Source organism: Balaenoptera physalus (genome assembly GCF_965194825.1).
Source record: "Balaenoptera physalus genome assembly, chromosome: 13".
In the NCBI taxonomy this organism is placed as follows: domain Eukaryota; kingdom Metazoa; phylum Chordata; class Mammalia; order Artiodactyla; family Balaenopteridae; genus Balaenoptera; species Balaenoptera physalus.
This window is the reverse complement of record NC_138892.1, coordinates 100,771,002-100,789,733: the sequence shown is the minus strand read 5'-3', so window position 1 is coordinate 100,789,733 and position 18,732 is coordinate 100,771,002. Positions and strand designations below refer to the sequence as shown.

General features: G+C 37.4%; 1 protein-coding gene and 1 pseudogene across 4 annotated transcripts in view; one reads left to right on the top strand and one right to left on the bottom strand.

The window, feature by feature from the left end:
• Nucleotides 1-3,451: 3,451 nt before the first annotated feature.
• The window catches only part of KLRG1 (killer cell lectin like receptor G1), a 48,279-nt gene continuing 32,998 nt past the window's right edge, over nucleotides 3,452-18,732 (top strand). For all 3 annotated transcript variants that reach the window (XR_014252431.1, XR_014252432.1, XM_082420388.1), the window contains exons 1-4: nucleotides 3,452-3,554; nucleotides 6,940-7,044; nucleotides 8,957-9,126; nucleotides 18,439-18,539. Coding sequence is in view for 1 of the 3 variants with exons in the window: in XM_082420388.1 (XP_082276514.1) it covers nucleotides 3,467-3,554; nucleotides 6,940-7,044; nucleotides 8,957-9,126; nucleotides 18,439-18,539 (464 nt within the window). In the remaining 2 variants the exon portion in view is untranslated. The remainder of the gene's footprint in view (nucleotides 3,555-6,939; nucleotides 7,045-8,956; nucleotides 9,127-18,438; nucleotides 18,540-18,732) is intronic.
• LOC309640926 (non-histone chromosomal protein HMG-14 pseudogene) lies at nucleotides 13,138-18,432 on the bottom strand (annotated as a pseudogene). Its single transcript has one exon. The product of its transcript is annotated as a non-histone chromosomal protein HMG-14 pseudogene (transcript).

Here is an 18,732-nt window from a genome sequence, read left to right as displayed (position 1 = left end):
TAGAAAGGTTACCAGGAATTGGTAGGTGGAGGAAAATGGGAGATATTGATCAAAGGGTATAAACTTTCAGTTGTAAGATGAATAAATTCTGGAGATGTAATGTACAACATGGTGACTATACCTAATAATAATGTAAGTATACTTGAAATTTTCTAAGAGAGTAGATTTCAAGTGTTACCGTCATATACACACACACACACACACACACACACAAATGGTAACTATTGGAGGTGATGGATTTGTTAATTAATTTGATTGTGGTAATCATTTCATAATGTATACTTATATCAAAACTTTCACATTGTGTATCTTAAATATATATTACAATTTTTATTTGTCAAGAATGAATAAATAAAAATAAGTCAGTGTGGATTCATAGATTCTTTTTTTTTTTATTCCTGCATTATAACCAATACATCCAATACTTACAATATAATCCAATTTATTTTGTTGCTCTAATTGTTTCATTTTGGACATCAGGAGCTCTTCCGGGTTGATTCTTGAGTCCTTCTGACATGCCTTCATATTTTTTTGTTTTGTTTTGTTTTGTTTTTCAGTACTCCCTTTTATTCTAGCACTAAAAGACTAAAAGATGCTCCAGGCTCATCTTGTGTGTTTTCTGTCCTGGCCTTAGTCATTTCTTCAAGGACCCCTGGTTCCTATGTTGCCTTCCTTTTTTCTTTTTTCTTTTTCAAAAACCATCTTAGCTAATTTAAAGTGTGTAGTTCAGTAGTGTTCAAGTATTGTTATGCACTGAATATTCGTGTCCCCTCTCACCGCCAAATTCATATGTTGAAAGCCTAACCTCCAGTGTGGCTCTACTTGAGAAGGGCCTATAAGGAAGTAATTAAGGTTAAATGAGGTCATAATGATGGGGTCCTGATGTGATCAGATTAGTGTCCTTATCAGAAGAGATAGCAGAGAGCTCGCTAGCTCTCTCTCTTTTGCATGCCTGCACAGAGCAAAGGCCATGTGAGACCATAGTGAGAAGGCGGGTGCTGCGACCCAAGGCGGGGTTTCACCAGACACCAACTCTGCAGGCCCCTTAATCGTGGACTTACAGTGTCCAGAACTGTGAGAAAATAAATTTCTGTTGTTTAAGCCACCTAGTCTATGGCATTTTGCCATGGCAGCCTAAGCAGACAAATGCAAGTATATTCACGTTGTTGTGTAGTGGATCTCCAGAAGTTTTTCATCTTGCAAAACTGAAACTCTGTAACCATTAAACAACTCCCCATTTCTCCCTCTCCCCGGTTCCTGGCAACCACCAATCTATTTTCTGGTTGTATGAATTTGACTACTTTAGATACTTCATATAAGTGGAATCACAGAGTATTTGTCTTTTTGTGATCAGTGTATTTTATTTAGCATAATGTCTTCAAGGTTTATCCATGTTGTAGGATGTGATAGTATTTCCTTCCTTTTAAAGACTGAATATTATTTCATTGTATTTGTTGGGGCCCAGGGTAGGCCACCCCCAAATGTGCTGCAGTGGCACATTGATTATTCTGAATTAAAGTTACTTAAGAAACGGCCAATGCAAGAGGGACACTGTGACCTTTCTCTCTGTGTCCCTGAAAGCAGGAAATAAGTGTGAAAAGTTCACTCCCTGCATCTAGAGGTAGAAGTCCACCCTTATCGCCAAAGACAGGGAATTTGGGGACGAGAAGCTTGTAAAAACAAACTTTGTTACTTCTTTAATTTACTACCCCAGTCCCAAACTGTCTAGATTCTTCACTGATTGGTCACCCAAAACCTGAGTTTCTTTGTCCTGTCAGTTCCTCACAAATTTATTGTTTCTTTGTCTGAAAAGTATAAAAGCTGCCTGCTTTGGCCATTTCTTAGGTCCCATTTCTATGAACCCTCCATGTACATGAATTAAAATTTGTTTCTTTTTCTTCTGTTAATCTGTCTTGTGTCCAGCCACAAGAACTCTGGAAGGGTAGTTGGGGAAATTTCCCCCTCCCTGACATATATATATATAGACCACATTTTGTTTATGTTGTCTTCCTTTTAAGGGCATCAACATTTATTCTCATAGGCAGCTAAATTATTGGTGTATCTTTTTGGTTCTGTCAGGCTGTGTTGTTTCTTTGTTCACACTGGTCAGCACTGAACCACCACTGGTCTCACTATTCAGCTGTCGGCCATGCAGGAGGCCATCTCTGCAGGGACCACAGAGTCTTGTCCTCTGCCTGTGCACCTAGCTGTTAGCCAGGGACTTAGGATGAGCTCCCACCACATCTTCTGGACACCTCTCTCTGTGACGCTCTCTTTTGTCGGTCACCCTGATCTGCAAATTCCAAGCATGTAAGCAGCTCAAAACTTGGATCTCTGCCTCCTCAGCTTCGTGAGACTCCTGCTCTGTTTAGGATTCATTTTCCTGCTTTGGGCCGGCAAGTGGCCCTAGGGTGACCATAGCACTCACCTTTGTGCGTTATGTTCTCTCAAAGGTCACAGTGCTTCCTGTTCCGTCCCTGAAAACAGTTGCCTCACCTGTTTTGTCATATATAGTGTTTTGGCTGAAGGTCAAGTCCCGTATCACTCTGTCATGGCTGGAAATAAAACTATATTAGTTTTTAATTAGTATGCTCTCCCTGTTTCTCTTCTCTTTCCTCTCTTCTGTCTTTATACATTCTATCTTGGTGACCTTATCTATTCTTGGAATTTCAATTCATTATCTAAATATTTTCTTTAACTTTTTATTAAGATTTCACCTATTAGAAATAAATTACTGACACTGTAGTATGTATTTATTTAATTTATTCCTCTTTATGGTTGGCTCTGCATATAAAAATAAGAGAACAAGGAGAAAAAATTTAATGGAATTTCTTACTCTGTGAAGGGTAAAGATTAGAGCACAACTGGGAGAATGTTTTGGGGAACACAGGTGTATAGCACATTCACAAAACATATGTCTGGGCAATAGCCCATTTCTCCCATGATTCCAGGCACATGCAAACCCACAGTCCATTTCTCTATCACATATCACTACCCAGAAGCTCCAAGAAACAATGAAATCAGTCCCATTTGTCATGCATCTATATTCTCAAAAGGAAACAAAGCAAATATAAAATCTGAGATAAATTCATAGCTAGGAAACACTATCATTTTTATTTCAGTTTCCATAATTGAAATTGCTGAATTTAAGTGCAACGTTTCCTTGCTCAGTAGAATTAGGTGAGATGGGGAATCAATTTAATATGTACTTAATGAGCACCTAGAGAGGAGGTTAAATAAATAAAACAATAAAAAAATCACAGTTCAGAATATTAATTTCTATAGGCAGCCCCAGAATTTACCCATTTCCTGAAAAGTTACTTCTGTTTTTGTCATGCTGAACCATTTTTTTGAAAAAAGCTTCAAGTTTCCTGCTAGCAGTTTAGAGATTGGGCTGTTTCCTCACTTACACGTCTCCTAACACTTGTATAATTTTACTCTCTCAACTGAATGTGAAAGGTATCAGATGAAGATGACTGACAATGCTATTTATTCCGTTTTAGAGCTTTCTACTGCATCCCAAGCCCAGAATGACTACAGACTGCAGCAAAAAGGTGAGTTAACCAATTTAGTATGGAAAACTGTCCATAGTCACCACAGGCTAAGGAATGAATGGGATGGAGAATATGTTTGGAGTAGAGGATGCAGAAAAACAGAGGGTAATTTGAGGAAATACCTTTGGTTCAGTCTGATGTCCAGAGTTGGACTATGAAAATTTGGTATATGGTTGAGTATCTGATCTTAGGTTTCAGGTAAATTGTTTTCTAACCATTCACTTCTATGATCTCATCTATGAAACACAAGCTGGGGCAATTGTCTTACTCTTTACTGCTTCTGAACTAAATAAAGAAGAATTTTGTTGGGAGAACTTAATCTCTTTGGTAATGTTTGGAGCAACCTTGGACCAGCTGTGTGAGTTCTAGGCATCTCTGTTTTTCTGACAATGAAATGAGAAGGCACTAATAATTTTGCTACTGGGTAATAGTAAGATTTTGTCAGAAGAGCAGCTAATTCATATAACTAGGTTTCCCCTCCACCACAGTGTTGCACCAAAATGGTGATAGGGGTAGGAAGAAGGTATTAAGAACACTACAGATTAGTAGACCCTGTGACTTTTTGGGAATTTGAAGATGAAACAAACCATTTTTACATAGAGCCCTGAGAAAATACTTTCTGAGACAGGCAGATAACTGTGTAAGTACCAAAATTAATATTTGATTTTATATCTTAGGCAGTAAACTCCCATAATGCATGTTCTTTAGTGTAGCTTCATAAGCTTTCTCTCTTTTTGCTTCATAGTATTATTATTACAATTTTTAGTATTGTCCTTTGAAAGCACTGCTGTAATTTGCTAAATCATTCTAGTATACTTAGACATTTAGAATTATTTCTATTACTATAAATTATACAACATTTGACATTTTTACTTGTATATGTTTTTCCTTCTTTGGAGTTATATCTGTGCTAATTTCTAAAGAATAGAGATGTTAAGTCAAAAAGAATGTATATTTTATTTATTTATTTATTTATTTGGCTGTGCCGGGTCTTAGTTGCAGCACGTGGGATCTTCGTTGTGGCCTGCAGGATCTTTTTTAGTTGTGACATGTGGGATCTAGTTCCCTGACCAGGGATCGAACCCGGGCCCCCTGCATTGGGAGTGCGGAGTCTTAGCCACTGGACCACCAGGGAAGTCCCCACATTTTAAAGTATAAGTGCAAGATCACACAACTGGTGATAAGTTGGAACTTGATTGTAATTATTTTGATTTCTAGGCAGGTGGTTTTTAATTTATATACCATGCACATTGCACATTCTTATTTATTGCCAGTATGTTCATTCCAACGCCAGCTTTGTGGAGCGCTCTACTTAGGAATGGGAAAATAGATTAGGAGCATTAAAACAATATTAAAAATCTCTTTAGAAAAATATTACATGCTCATTATAGGAAGTAGAGAAGCTATAAGAACATATATAAGAAAATAAAAATCACTAATAATTTTACAATGTGGTGATCATCACTATTACTATATTGATATAGTTTTGCTTTTTTGTGCTGACTTTACTATAGTAAAGTACTCCACTAAGAAGCCTTTTTAAAAAAAAAATAAATTTATTTATTTTTGGCTGCGTTGGATCTTCGTTGCTGCATGCGGGCTTTCTCTAGTTGCGGCGAGCGGGGGCTACTCTTTGTTGCGGTGCGCGGGCTTCTCATTGCGGTGGCTTCTCTTGTTGCGGAGCACAGGCCCTAGGCGCGCAGGCTTCAGTAGTTGTGGCACGCGGGCTCAAGAGCGCAGGCTCAGTAGCTGTGGTGCACAGGCTTAGTTGCTCCGTGGCATGTGGGATCTTCCCAGACCAGGGATCGAACCTGTGTCCCCTGCACTGGCAAGTGGATTCTTAACCACTGTGCCACCAGGGAAGTCCCTAAGAAGCTTGTAATATGCATATTTTAAAAAATACATTAAAAATTTTAAATTTCACTTAATTTTTTGAATTGGATTGTGGTTACACATATACAACTAGTTTTGATACTTTACATTTAGTGTAACATCTAAAATCAACATTTATTTCATTAAATATTCTTCTATAGTACAAATGTATTTTTTTATGTCACTAAAAATCAAGTGTTTTTGGATGTATCAGTCCAGATATTTATCATGCAGAACTCTCTCATTTTAAGGTATCTTTCACTGTGAATTTCTTTTAAGAAGTTCAAAATGCTTCATAGATACACACATCTACAGTATAATTTACCTAAAATTTAAATATGAAACTGAGGCCCAAATAGGCAGAATTATTTTCCAATTTCCAAATAAAGGTTACCAAATAAAGGAGTCAAAACTAGAACTTAAATATCTTACTTTATAGATTTTTGCTCTTCACCCTTAATTCTTACACTATCAGACTGTGAGACCGCCACAATTTTAAAATAAAAAATTGGGGTAAAAAATGTTCTATTTTCCAAATGAAAATAAAAATACCATTCTTAGCTATGCATTGTATGACACACAGTTAATATGAGGTAGTGTCCCACCCTTAAAGTTATCAACCTAAACTCATCGCTCTTCCAATTATAGCAGTTTCCAAAGCACTTTTGAGATATGTTATTTTATTTTCATTTAAATTGTATTTATTTCAATTCTGAATAGGTAATACATCATATAGTTCAAAATTCAAAAAGTACAGAAGAAAATAAAGTAAAAGGTCTTCCTCCTATCTCTGTCCCCATTGACCTATTTCCCCTCCCCAAGGCCAACAACGTTATCAGATCCATGTGTCTATTTTCAGAAATGCGTATTAGCATACACTGTTTCACAGAAGACTGTTTTCTTAACTGTTTCCCTTAACTATATACCTTGAAAATCACTCCATATCTGTGAAAAAAATCTTGTCTTTATTCTTTTGTTAAAAGCTGCATATTCACTTTATGGTTATGTCAGAATGTATTTAACACATCTTTTATCGGTAGACATTTAAGCTGAATTCAATCTTTTCCTCCTACTAATATTGTTGCCATGAGTAACCTGAAAAATATGACATTTTGTACATGTGTGAATGTCTGCAGGAAAAATTTCTCAAAGAGACATTGCTGAGTCAAAAGGTAAATGCCTTTGTAATTTTGGGACACTGCTAAAGTGCCCTCCAAAGAGGTTGTTCCAATTTATATTCTCACCACTAAAGCATGAGACTGTGCAAGCTACAGTTTCAAAGGAAAAAGTATCTTTAACTTGGTAAGTAAAGTATGTTCCTTAATAAAGATAATCGTGGCTACCCTAGACTTCAGAGCATGTCCCTGACAGATCCTGGAAAGGAATCATTAAGGCCTGGATCTCAGTTCCAACCAGGCTGAATTACTTCAAGATTCCAGATATCCTTCCCTGACCTTTTTTCCTTTAACTTTTATTCTGACTCAGGATTTTTCTTTGAATTCTATTCTTACAGCTTCTTCTTCAAGATCCCCTCTCTCTTACTACGTGGCAGTAGCGTTGGGGCTTCTGTGTGCCATTCTAGTGACTTTGCTGCTTTTCCAGTGGATTCTGTGCCGGGGTAAGTGCTAACTTAAACCAAAATTTGTGTTATAAAAGCAACATAACATAAGAGAAAATTTGAAAAATGAAGAACAGTCCCAACAAAATAAATCACCAACCAACATACACAGCATCTCTCAGGCATAGTCTTCTAGTCTTTGAGTACACGCGTTTGTGTAAGTATTTATTTTTTTAACAGAATTTCAGTCAAGTCCTCTAAAATCTCCCTCACTCCACTTTTTTTTTTTTTTCAATAAGGCTGGGTATGGTTCTGATCATAGTATTTTATCTGTTGTGTATGTATCACATGTGCTTATAATTTTGTGTATTGCTTTTTTTTTTTTAACATCTTTATTGTAGTATAATTGCTTTACAATGGTGTGTTAGTTTCTGCTTTATAACAAACTGATTGTGTATTGCTTTTTAATTTGATATTGTATCATAAACATTTTCCTACCTACTACCATATTTAGTATGAAAATCAAATTGTAATTATAATATTGTATTTAACTTTTCATATAATAGATGTATCATAATTTAATTAAACCTATTCTAATTTTTTTTCCATTTACTGAGCTTTCACATTTTCTAAAATGAACTTTTCTAGATTTAGTTCTTCTAAGTCCTTAAATATGATGATCCAGAGAGGCTTCTGTTTTTGTTTCACAATCCAAAGTCCTAACTTAGGTTTTGTTATCTGGGGATGATTGTTAGTGACAGGTTTGACAGACTTTATTAATTAGGATTCTAAGGGTTCAGTCCTAGGACCTCTATCTCAGACCCAGGTCCTACTTTTGACAGAAGGAGACTCCTAGGGAAGTTGGGAATTTCTCCTTCAGTCTGGGTAAGGTCACAGTTGTATGGAAAAAGCACAGATCTATAAGGCATCAACTTTATAGCTCGATCTCCAGAATACTATGTTGCCCCCATGCCAGGCCTTCCTACAAAAAGGTTATCTAATCTTTACATTAAAAAGGACTACTTTCCCCACTTTTTAACTCCCAAATCTAGAATAGATATATAATCTACTCTGCAATTATGTACCTACACATGTGCTCACTTGACAGAATGGCTCACACTTGCCTGTTGTGGAATTGTGCTTATGGTGAGTTTATACAAATGTGTTTCGTGGAAGTAGAAAATCAATAGAATTATGGAATTTTGGTTGAAATTACCTCAAAAGCTTATTCAGTTCCCTTTCATTTTCACAGAACTATAACCCAACCATTTTACAGGAATGAGAGTGTTCTGTATTTAAAAGCTCTCAGTGAGGAGAATTGTATCACTTTTCACTTTAGCATCTGACATCCTTCTCTGTCAGGAAATCTTTTTTTTTAATATGTAGAATAAATTATTTTTGCTGAAGTATAAGTCTTTTATCCATTTTATAGTGAATTTTAGCCCATTTGTGATAAAAAAAAAAAACTCAAACAACCTTTCATTCTAGTTAAGTTTGCTTTTCTAGTTTCTGTCCTTTTCTTTGCACTATTATGGAGTGTCAGATTGAGGTTGGATATTCTAAAAGATTCCGCCTGATTTAAGCAATGTACATTATGCAGTTACACAATGTATGCACTGAGTCTATATAAATAGTACACTGATACATTCATGGAAATACAGTTATTTTATCTGTTGTGTATATATCACATGTGCATAATGATCTCTAGCACAAGTAAGGGACTCTCCTCCCAGTCCTCAGCCAGATTGCACCCATTTCCTTCCCTGTTCCTTCACATCCTTGCTTAGTGGAATGTATAGTAGTAGTTACAGAGAGTTGGACATTGTGAGGTATTTAATTTGAGGCCATGCATTGTACATTTCTCTAACCCTTAGTCTGAAAGGCAGTGGGGAGGGAAGACATTTTACCTCCGATTTCACTGCCAAGACTGAGTGATACATAAAGATGTGACCCAGGTGCTTTTTCTTTCCAGGTTCCAAGTCCTCCACTTGTGCCAGCTGTCCTAGCTGCCCAGACCTCTGGGTGAGGTATGGTGACCATTGTTATTACTTCTCAGTGGAAGAAAAGAACTGGAATTCTAGCCTGGAATTCTGCTTAGCCAGAGATGCACATCTCCTTATGTTTAAAGACAACCAGAAAATGGTAAATGCAAGCATTTAGCAAATGTAGGCTGTTTCGTTGGTGAGTGCTGTTCAAATGTATCATGTATCCTCTTTTGGGAGCAAAAGGAATATTATTTCCTTTCCCTCTCCTTTTTTCTGTCTTTCCCTTCTTTCCCCCTCTTCTGCCCCTGCCTTCTTCCCTCTCCTTCCCCTTTCCCTGCCTCACCCAACAACCCTCAGTTATAGACCTAGACGCTTGCATAGGCGTGTATGCGTATATGTGTGGGTATTGGAGGTGAAAGGATGGTGAGTATTACAGAAAGGAATTAGATCAGAAATACAGGTCTAGTTAAAAGAAAGCATTAGATCCAGAAACATATGGGTCTAATAATAAAGAGGCAGCAGATTCCTAAGCGAGTGCTGGTGGAACTTGGGAGGGAGGGGAAGAGAGATAGCATGGGGACAAGGAGGCATGGCAAGGACTTAAATTCCTTCTTTATAACGTTCTCCCTTCATACATTGGAATCCAGTAAGTTGTAGGCTAGGAAACAGTTGGGGTTGTGGGGAGGGCATGGGGAAGAAGCAGTTCCAGAAGGATGAGAAAGAAGGAAGGAAAGTGTGTGTGTGTGTGTGTGTGTGTGTGTGTGTGTGTGTGACTTTAAACTCCTTGCCGAGCTGAGCTGGTGGGCTCCACTTCCTACCGGACTCTTAGATCCTTCCTGTCCAGCCAGCGGTCAGGAGGAGAGCTCTGTATTAATTCTAGAGCATCTCAAAGGAACATAAGGAGTTGACATCCTGAGGTAACCTGGTACAAAAATCAATCACATTCTAACTTGTCAACTTAAATAATGTGTACAAGGAAAATAAGGAATCCTAGTTAGGTTTTTGTGCTAATTTCATGATGGTTTTTGTGTTTTGATATTGCTTTACATCTTCTTTTTGGAGTAGAATCACAGAGAAGAGTTTGTTAAGAATTCAACTATATTAACATCCCTTGGGGAAATTCTGAGAGGTAATTAATTACTCTAAAGCAGTTGGAGAGAACATATAGTCTGTAAATTCTGTAACTTCCTATTTTAAGAGAAGATTAAAGCATCTAGATTCTTGTTGTCTGTCAAAAGAATACTCATTCCTTTGAAATTCTGCATAGACTCTAACTTCAAATCAGTCCACCTCTGTAACTTACTTTTCCTTTATGCCTTTTGTAAACTAGGTGGCAGAGTGCACTGGGGTCTATTCATTAGACATATGAAATTGTGGTTTTATGGCATCTAGTAATAATAACCTTGCTTTCTGGATCTCTTTGCAGCAACTCCTATTCTCATTCTGATATAGCCGCATCTAAGTTCTTGGGCTGACTGAACTCAATAGCAGAAGTGAGCAAAGAGCTTGAAATACTATTGGGCAAATACTGATAAACAGAGTAGTGAGTCATAATGCAAGACACTGCCTCAGAGATTGTGGTGTAGCAGCTACTGCAATTGCCCAGTGTGGTAATGAGAGATGAGGCACTGGGTATCTGGGAGATGGGGATATTTCTGTTTCTCTGAGGCCCCCTGGAGGAATGGATGAGTATTAAAGGATTTTGTCTTTCCATTCTTTCTTTACTTACTCTAAATTCTGCTCTACTGTTGAGTAAGCTGAACAGAGTTTAGCTGCGTTTCCAAAACTGGTTTATTTTCTCTTAAGACCCCTTGGTTCAAGTCAGTACTGGAGAGGATATCCTACCCTCTCAGTAGAATATCCCTGAGATATTTGATAGCAACTACAGATAAGTCTTGCTTCTGACTTTCCTGTGGAATTTTGCTTGGTTCTCCGGCCTAATTCTTTTTCTCGCCCACAGTTTTTGTCAGATTCTGTAGAACCAACTTGACTTATATCTGATTTGCTGACTCTCTTGTACTAGTGTTGTTATTCTTTTGTTCTCATGGCAAGATTTATATACTATTTTAAGATATGCTTGCTATTCCTAGTATCATACTTAGGTCTAAACAGCTACCCAAAAAGCATATGGGTCTATTAAAACTGAAGTTTTCTAACTGACAGTCCACTGGTGGAGAATACTGCTAGGGAATTAGGCTGCTATATGCTAAAGGCTACAAGGCTATCAGAAGTGTCCCTCTTATGCTGTTAAATAGTTCTTTTGGGACTTCCCTGGTGGCGCGGTGGTTAAGACTCCACGCTTCCAATGCAGGGGGCCCAGGTTTGATCCCTGGTCAGGGAACTAGATCCCACATGCATGCTGCAAGTAAGAGTTCACATGTCACAACTAAGGAGCCCACGTGCCGCAACTAAGAAGTCCGCATGCCGCAACTAAAGATCCCGCATGCTGCAACTAAGACCCGGTGCAGCCAAAATAAATAAAATAATAAATAAATAAGATACATAACTATAGTCCACCTCTATCTTAGATCAGTTATAGCAAAGTTTGTAGTAAAAATAATAAAAATAGAAGCTACCATGTGTTGAGCACTTGCTATGTGATGGTATTCTATTATTCTTAATCTTCACAGCATATCCTATGAAGTAGAATTCAACCTCTCCATTTCATTACTGAGTGAATAAAATTCAGAAGAGTTAATGAGCAAGTCCAAGGCTACAAATCTGGCAGAGCCAAACTTTTTTCAGAGCCAGATTTTAAACTCTGCATCAACCCACCTTTTAAAGTCTTACAGAAATACTGTGTTTGACAGCTTCCAGAATCCACCTCATGCATGCTGAAAAATGAGATAACTTTTCCAATTATTTGTCTTCCAGTGCCTATTCTTTTCTATAGCCGTTTAGAAAATTATTTGATTTGAATCTGGAATGTGTACTATATGGCCCTTGGGATTTAAATATTTTTAAAATAGTGAGGTGTTCTTATCTTATTATCTCTTTTTTCTGTCTTGGAATTCAAGATCTATTTTATTTTTGAGAAAATAAAAACAAAATTGAAATTGAGTGCTTTGTTATTTCCTCAGTGTTCTGTTTATGTTACGGCACCTCTGCCCGTTGTTGCTCTTCTTGCTCTTTGAATTTATCTTTAGATCTTTAGATATGTTCACATTCTTGATTTTTGTTGTCATTTTTCCCCCCACATAGCTAAATTTATTTTGGATGTTAGCTTTTCTTTCTTATAGTTGGAGGTGTGTTATTTTAAAATATATGTTGACTAGAGAGTTCCCCGCGGAAATACTTTGGTTGCTTTACATCTATCCTGATGCTCCTCACCCCATAACATCTTTCTTCCTCATTATCATAATTTGAGATTATATCATTAGACTTTATGGTTTAACAATCTCTCATTCAACTTGAACCATCGTCCCTGTTAGAGTTCATGACTTTCGGATTGTCCCTATCTACTCCCTGAAATTTCGATATTGTCTTTTCTTGTATTTAGGGTTTACATCTAATTATTTCCAAGGTTTCCTTCTGTGGATACTGCAGTACAAACACTATGGTAAGATGGTTACTTTTCCCCATAATTTAAAGTCGATTCAGGTGATGGAAGGAGCTTAGTTTCTTTCAGACAGTCATGAGTTTGTTTTTACTAAATTACTTACTAGCTATGTGAGCTTCAGCAATTTTCTTAACCTCTTTGACTCTCAGTTTCCTCATGTACCAAGTGGAGAAAAAGATTTCCAGAATTGTTACAAATATTAAATGAGAAAATCTATGTGAAATTTTTTTTTAACATAGTAGAAATCACTTAATTTTAGTTTTTCTTCTTTTCCACTTTAACTAATTCTCCTTGACACTCAAAATAAAGCCCAGAGTCAAAATAACTTTTGTTTTTCTCTTCTGTCTCACAGGATGTGAAATTTCAGTAAAATACGTATCAAAAGTAAATTATTATTTGTTGAATTGAGTAGTTCCCTTATGAGGAAATCTGAAATGATATGTCAGAAGATTGGACTAAATGGCTGGAAACACATGGTAGATGGTAGAAGAACTGTTTTACTGAAGGTCTTTGTAGTCTGGTAACGTGTGTGCCTTTTGTCATCCTCCCTTCATAAACGGATCAAACAGCCATTATGAACTTCACCCCAAAGCATACATCTGTAGGTACCTTAGGATATTTCTCACTACCTTTTATTTTTAGCTTAAAAAAATTGTGGTAAAACATGAATAACATAAAACTTACTGTTTTAACAATTTCCAAGTATACAATTAAATGGCATTAAGTATATTCACATTGTTGTGCAGCTGTGACCACTATTCATCTCCAGAATTTTTTTCATCATCCCAAACAGAAACTCTGTACCCACTGAACAGTAACTCCCTAGCCCCCCTCCCCCCAGCCCCTGGTGACCACTCTTCTTTGTCTCTCTGAATTTGGCTATTATGTCCTTTTATAAATGGCTTATTTTATTTAGCATGTTTTCAGGGTTCATCTGTGCTGTAGCAGGTATCAGAATTTCATTCCTTTTTATGGCTGAATAATATTCCATTATATGGATAGGACCACATTTTGTTTACACATTCACCTGTTGATGGACAGTGTTTCACTATCTTTTTTTCCTTTCATAATTGAAATTGTATTTTTTGTTTTGAGGATTAGTATACAGAAATTTAAATTTGCACACAATTCTTAACATACGTACCAAAAATCTAAAAAATCATGTAATTGTGATTCTTTTCTGAACAGTTATCCCAGTGACTCTCCAGTTTAAAATCTGGAGGCAAGCTTTTCTTAACAGGATATCAAGTACCAGTGCCTTCAAGTGTTGATGCACTGTTACATCATAAGTCCCACTGATTCACAGTTTAATATCATATACACTATGTATGAATTTTCAGTTGTCCACGGAACATTAACAAAGTTACTAGGAAAACTGGGCTACCTCCACTAAAGATGTTACAGAGTACACAAAATTCTGACAGGGAGAGCCCGGATCAAGGAGTGGTTTTCTTTAGGAAACAATTCTACCAAAACCAACAGGAGAATGAAAGTAATTCAAAGTGTTCAAGACATATTAAATGCACGACTGACTCCAAATTGCCATTTAGTATGCTTTGTATTAGAGGGTGTCAAAACTACCCCCATCTATGGAATGTTAAGCTGACACCCAAGACAATCAAAGCCCCTGTATGCAATATCCCACTATTTTCTGGTGAGACCGCCCAAAAATAAACAACCAGCAAATGATTTCACCTCTTAAATTAAAACATTTAGCACTTAAAAAATGGGATGAGGTGGGATTCCCTCCTTCTTAAAAATGGGTCTAGAGCTACTAAAAAATTTGCATTTACGAAATACTTGATAAAAATATTCCTCTGGATTGTACAGGAAGGGAGACAGGGACCACTGATAAGGCCGGGTGTATGATATTAATCAGACTTGGCTTCTTTCTCTCCTGCTTCATCAGAGGCTGGGCTCTCCTCGTTTTTAGTTTCTCGGTTTTCTGCAGGTAAATATTCGACCTGTTTTCCTTTTGCTCCTCTTTCTCCTTTTGTTTGCACTTTTTCTGTCTGAAGATTTACCCTTTCTTGCCGCCTTTTTTGGCTTCCACTGTGGTTTCCACTTCTGCAGGAGCAGATTAGCTGACAACCTTGCCGATCTCTTGGGCTCCTGCTTCGCTGCTCCCTCGGCGGAGCCGACCTTTTTCCTGGGCATCGCGGGGGAGGGCGCGTGCTGGGTGTCTGTGGGCAGCAGCGCCCCGAGAGCCCTAGCGAAGCTGGGCTGCGGGTCCTCCTGCCGCCCGAGCTGCCGGGAGCGCAGCGTTTCACTCTCTTTTTAAAGGGAGTGTTCCGGTTTACAGAGCAAGGCTTACGAACTTTTAGTATTGTGAGCATACACAAAATTATAGGGAAAATTCTTACCAGTATTAAATTCTAGTAATTTGTAGCCTGTCACGTTTTCCTTAAATCTATTAATGTATCTGCATGTTTTTATATGATAGTAATCAATGTTTACATACTGTAGGATATATCTGAAAGGTCTGGAAACATAGGATAAACTTATTTTTAAACAGTATGTTAGTTACATTTTCAAGTACTATGCTCAATGTGTTTTTATTCAACCTTCTGACACGTTTTCAAGTGAAATACCTCTAAATTTAAAGCAACAGATCGAATCGATTTTAGACTTTATGGATGCTCTGTACTGTACTTTTTTCCCCCCCTAATTAATAACTACATGTATTGTTTTAAATACTTCACCTGAAAAGGTGTCTGGAGATTGAAGAAAAAAAATGTAAATGATATTATTTGAAAATATGCTATTTAAAAGTACATATTTACCCTAGGTTTCTAGGCTTTTTGGATACCACGTATTTATGTTTTGCTTTTATCACATAGCATTATTTCATTCCTTTTTTTCCCAAACATTAAATTATTTTAGATATTTACCTTTAAAAATTCTGTATTAGTCTATTATTGCTTAACTGTTTTCATATTCCTAGACAAAGTTTTGCTTATTTCCAATTTTTATGCAGCTACAAGCATATTTATATGAATTACTCTTCGTGCGGTTAGTTCTTCAGTATATAGTCCCTGAAATTAAGTTAGCCAATCAAAGACATGTCCAGTTTAGTAGCTTTGATATTTTATTAGTGTATCTCCATATGGATTGAAATATCTTAGATATATCCTATAAACCATGTTAATTTTGGAAGTTTAAGGAGCATGTTCTATACCTTAGTAATATTTTAATTACAATTTAAAAATATTGCCTGCAAAAGCGTGTGTGTGTGTGTGTGTGTGTGTGTGTGTGTGTGTGTAAGTCATAAATATTGACCTTAAAAATAAAATGGAAAGAAAAAAATGTATCTGATTTCATTCGTTTGGGTTCTGTCTTCATCTTGCTTTTAGGCTTTACATTTTTCTCTCTAAAATATAACCAACATTACTAATTCTAAAGTGACATAACACCTCATTGCTCTAGTTCACAGTCTCTCTGGAGTACAAGGGTTCTGAGGGAACACCCTTGCAACAAACACCTTTGTTTATGCTTTTATGCTGCTTCTACAGTCATACACACACACACACACACACACACACACACACTATCCATGAGTACTAGAAGATAGATATAACTGCACTCTTTTTTTTTTTTTATTAATAAGGCAAAGCTGGTTGTTTTTTTGTTTTTGTTTTTTTAATTAATTAATTAATTTTGGCTGTGTTGGGTCTTCGTTCCTGTGCGAGGGCTTTCTCTAGTTGTGGCAAGCGGGGGCCACTCTTCATCGCGGTGCGCGGGCCTCTCACTATCGCGGCCTCTCTTGTTGCGGAGCACAGGCTCCAGACGCGCAGGCTCAGTAGTTGTGGCTCACGGGCCTAGTTGCTCCGCGGCATGTGGGATCTTCTCAGACCAGGGTTCGAACCCGTGTCGCCTGCGTTGGCAGGCAGATTCTCAACCACTGTGCCACCAGGGAAGCCCTGCACTCTGGTTTTAAAGACTTCTTTCAAGTGGGATGATTTTCAAGTGAAAGTGATATTGTAAAAATTTGCACTGTCCAGCCTCACCAGTGAGAAGTAGCAAACTGGCATGATTATGTGATGTAGAATTGTATGGGTCTTGAGAGTAGTAGTTAAGTGTAGGGTTGGAGTTTGTAAGTGAGTATTATCTAAGCCCAGCTCTTCAGACTCTAATTGAGGTTTTTGAGCAAGTCTTTATTCATTTCTGTGTTTTATTAGCTGTCATTCTTCCCCTTGAAATGAGGAGAAGAAAGAAATGGACAGTTTTTCTTATAATTCCAGTGGAAGAGTGAGGAAAACCTCATTTTTTCCTAATTTAAATTATCATTTTAAGCAAGTTGTTTAAGAAATGCATGAAAAGTTTTGAGCTGTTCTGAAAATTAGGATGTCATTTCATCGATCCTACCCAGCCTTTACTCTTCAGCCTACCTCCCTACCCCAACATACACAATTAAGTACTTGATGGGAGTAAAGGATGCAGAGTTTGTGTTCAAAAGGTTTTAATCTCTTGCAGCATAAGAATTGACTCTATATTCTTTAATTCTATAAATATTATTGAACATAACTTCATGTATTTTTCTAGGTGCTGAAGATACAGTGGTAAGCAAGAGTTCTTGCTATTATGGTGTTATATTTTAGTAAGAGGAAAGACAGACAACAAACAAACAAATATAGTGACATGTGCTTTGAAGAGAGTGGAATGGTGGGTTATGTTAGTGAATGTAGGTGCTGCTATAGATTGGCCAATTACGCAAGACTTCTCGAGGAGATAACAGCTGAGCTGAGACCTAGACCTGAATGGTAGCCATGTGAAAATCTAGGAGAAAGGTATTCCGGGCAGAAGGAAAGATATGTAAAGACCCTAAAGTAAAAATGACCTTGGTGTGTTAAAAGAACAAAAAGAAGGCTCATGTCTCTGGAAACTAGTAAGTAAATAAGTGGTTGGCAGGGGCTAGATCATGTAAGACCTTGTAATACATAATAGGGATTTTAGATTTCATTCTATGTGAAAAGGGAAACCAATGGAGAGCATTAATCAGGGGCACAGTGTAATCTTATTTATTACTGGAAAGGATGAGCCTGATATAATGCAAAAGCTTAGCACTAGGAGAGAAAACTTGGATGCTTATTTAGTAAGGAACCTTGGGTAAACCCCTTCACCCATGTGAACCCGTTTTCTCTTCTGCAAGATGAGGATGATAATATTTGCCTACCTTCCAGGTTGTCAATAATTTTATAGCTGGAAAAAATCCTAGAAAATATCTAAGCTAAATCCTCATAAGGAAACTAAGGCTCAGCCAGATTAAGCAATTTGTTCATTTTCCAATGGCAGAAACAGAGCAAGTGGTAGACTCAGGTAAATTGTTTTTTTGTTTCGTCTTCCTAAATGCCATACTGTAAATCCAGCATTTCAAATGAAATTAGGAATGAATGCAGAGGGATTTTGTAAACCTTAAAGTACCATACAAATGTAAGACATAATTGTTTTCAGGATACTCTATCCGGAGAGAACAAAGCTATCACAGGAGATAGATTATTGGGGAAGGAAGTGTTGATAAACAAGAACTGATTTTTCAAATGCTTCATCTAGAAGCCACCAGAGCCTTGTGTCCTGGCTTGCAGACAGCTGCCCTCTCGTTGTGTCCTCATGTGGTGGAGAGAGATTGAGCTCTGGTGTCTTCTTATAAGGACACTAATCCCATCATTAGTGTGGTCCCCACCCTCGTGACCTCACCTGATCCGAATTACTTCCCAAAGGCTCTACTTCCAAATACCACATTGTGGTGTCAGAGCTTCAACATACGAATTTAGGGGGAACACAAACATTCAGTCCATAATAATGGTGTGAGAGAGGGTGTAAGGAATAACGGCTTGACCATGACACTAAATCTCTTCTATGACTTTCTGCATTTTTCTCACCTTTCTTCATCTTCTTCAACCCCTCCCTTAGTTCCCGCTCCGAAATTTCCTCAGTCAGGACTTTTACTGGGTTGGTCTGAGAAACAATTCTGGCTGGAGGTGGGAAGATGGATCAGCCTTAAACGCCTCAAGGTAAGAGAAGAAAAAACAAAAAAGAAAAGGGGAAGAGAAATTATGTCTGGGGAAATAGATCAAGGATAGCAGATGGAGAGGAGAGGAAAGGGTGAGGAAAGGAAATAGGAAGCAAGGAAGGAAATAAACAGTGGATAAGGGCAAAAAAAAAAAAAGGATGACATTTTTAAGAGAGGATAATGAGCAATTTTTA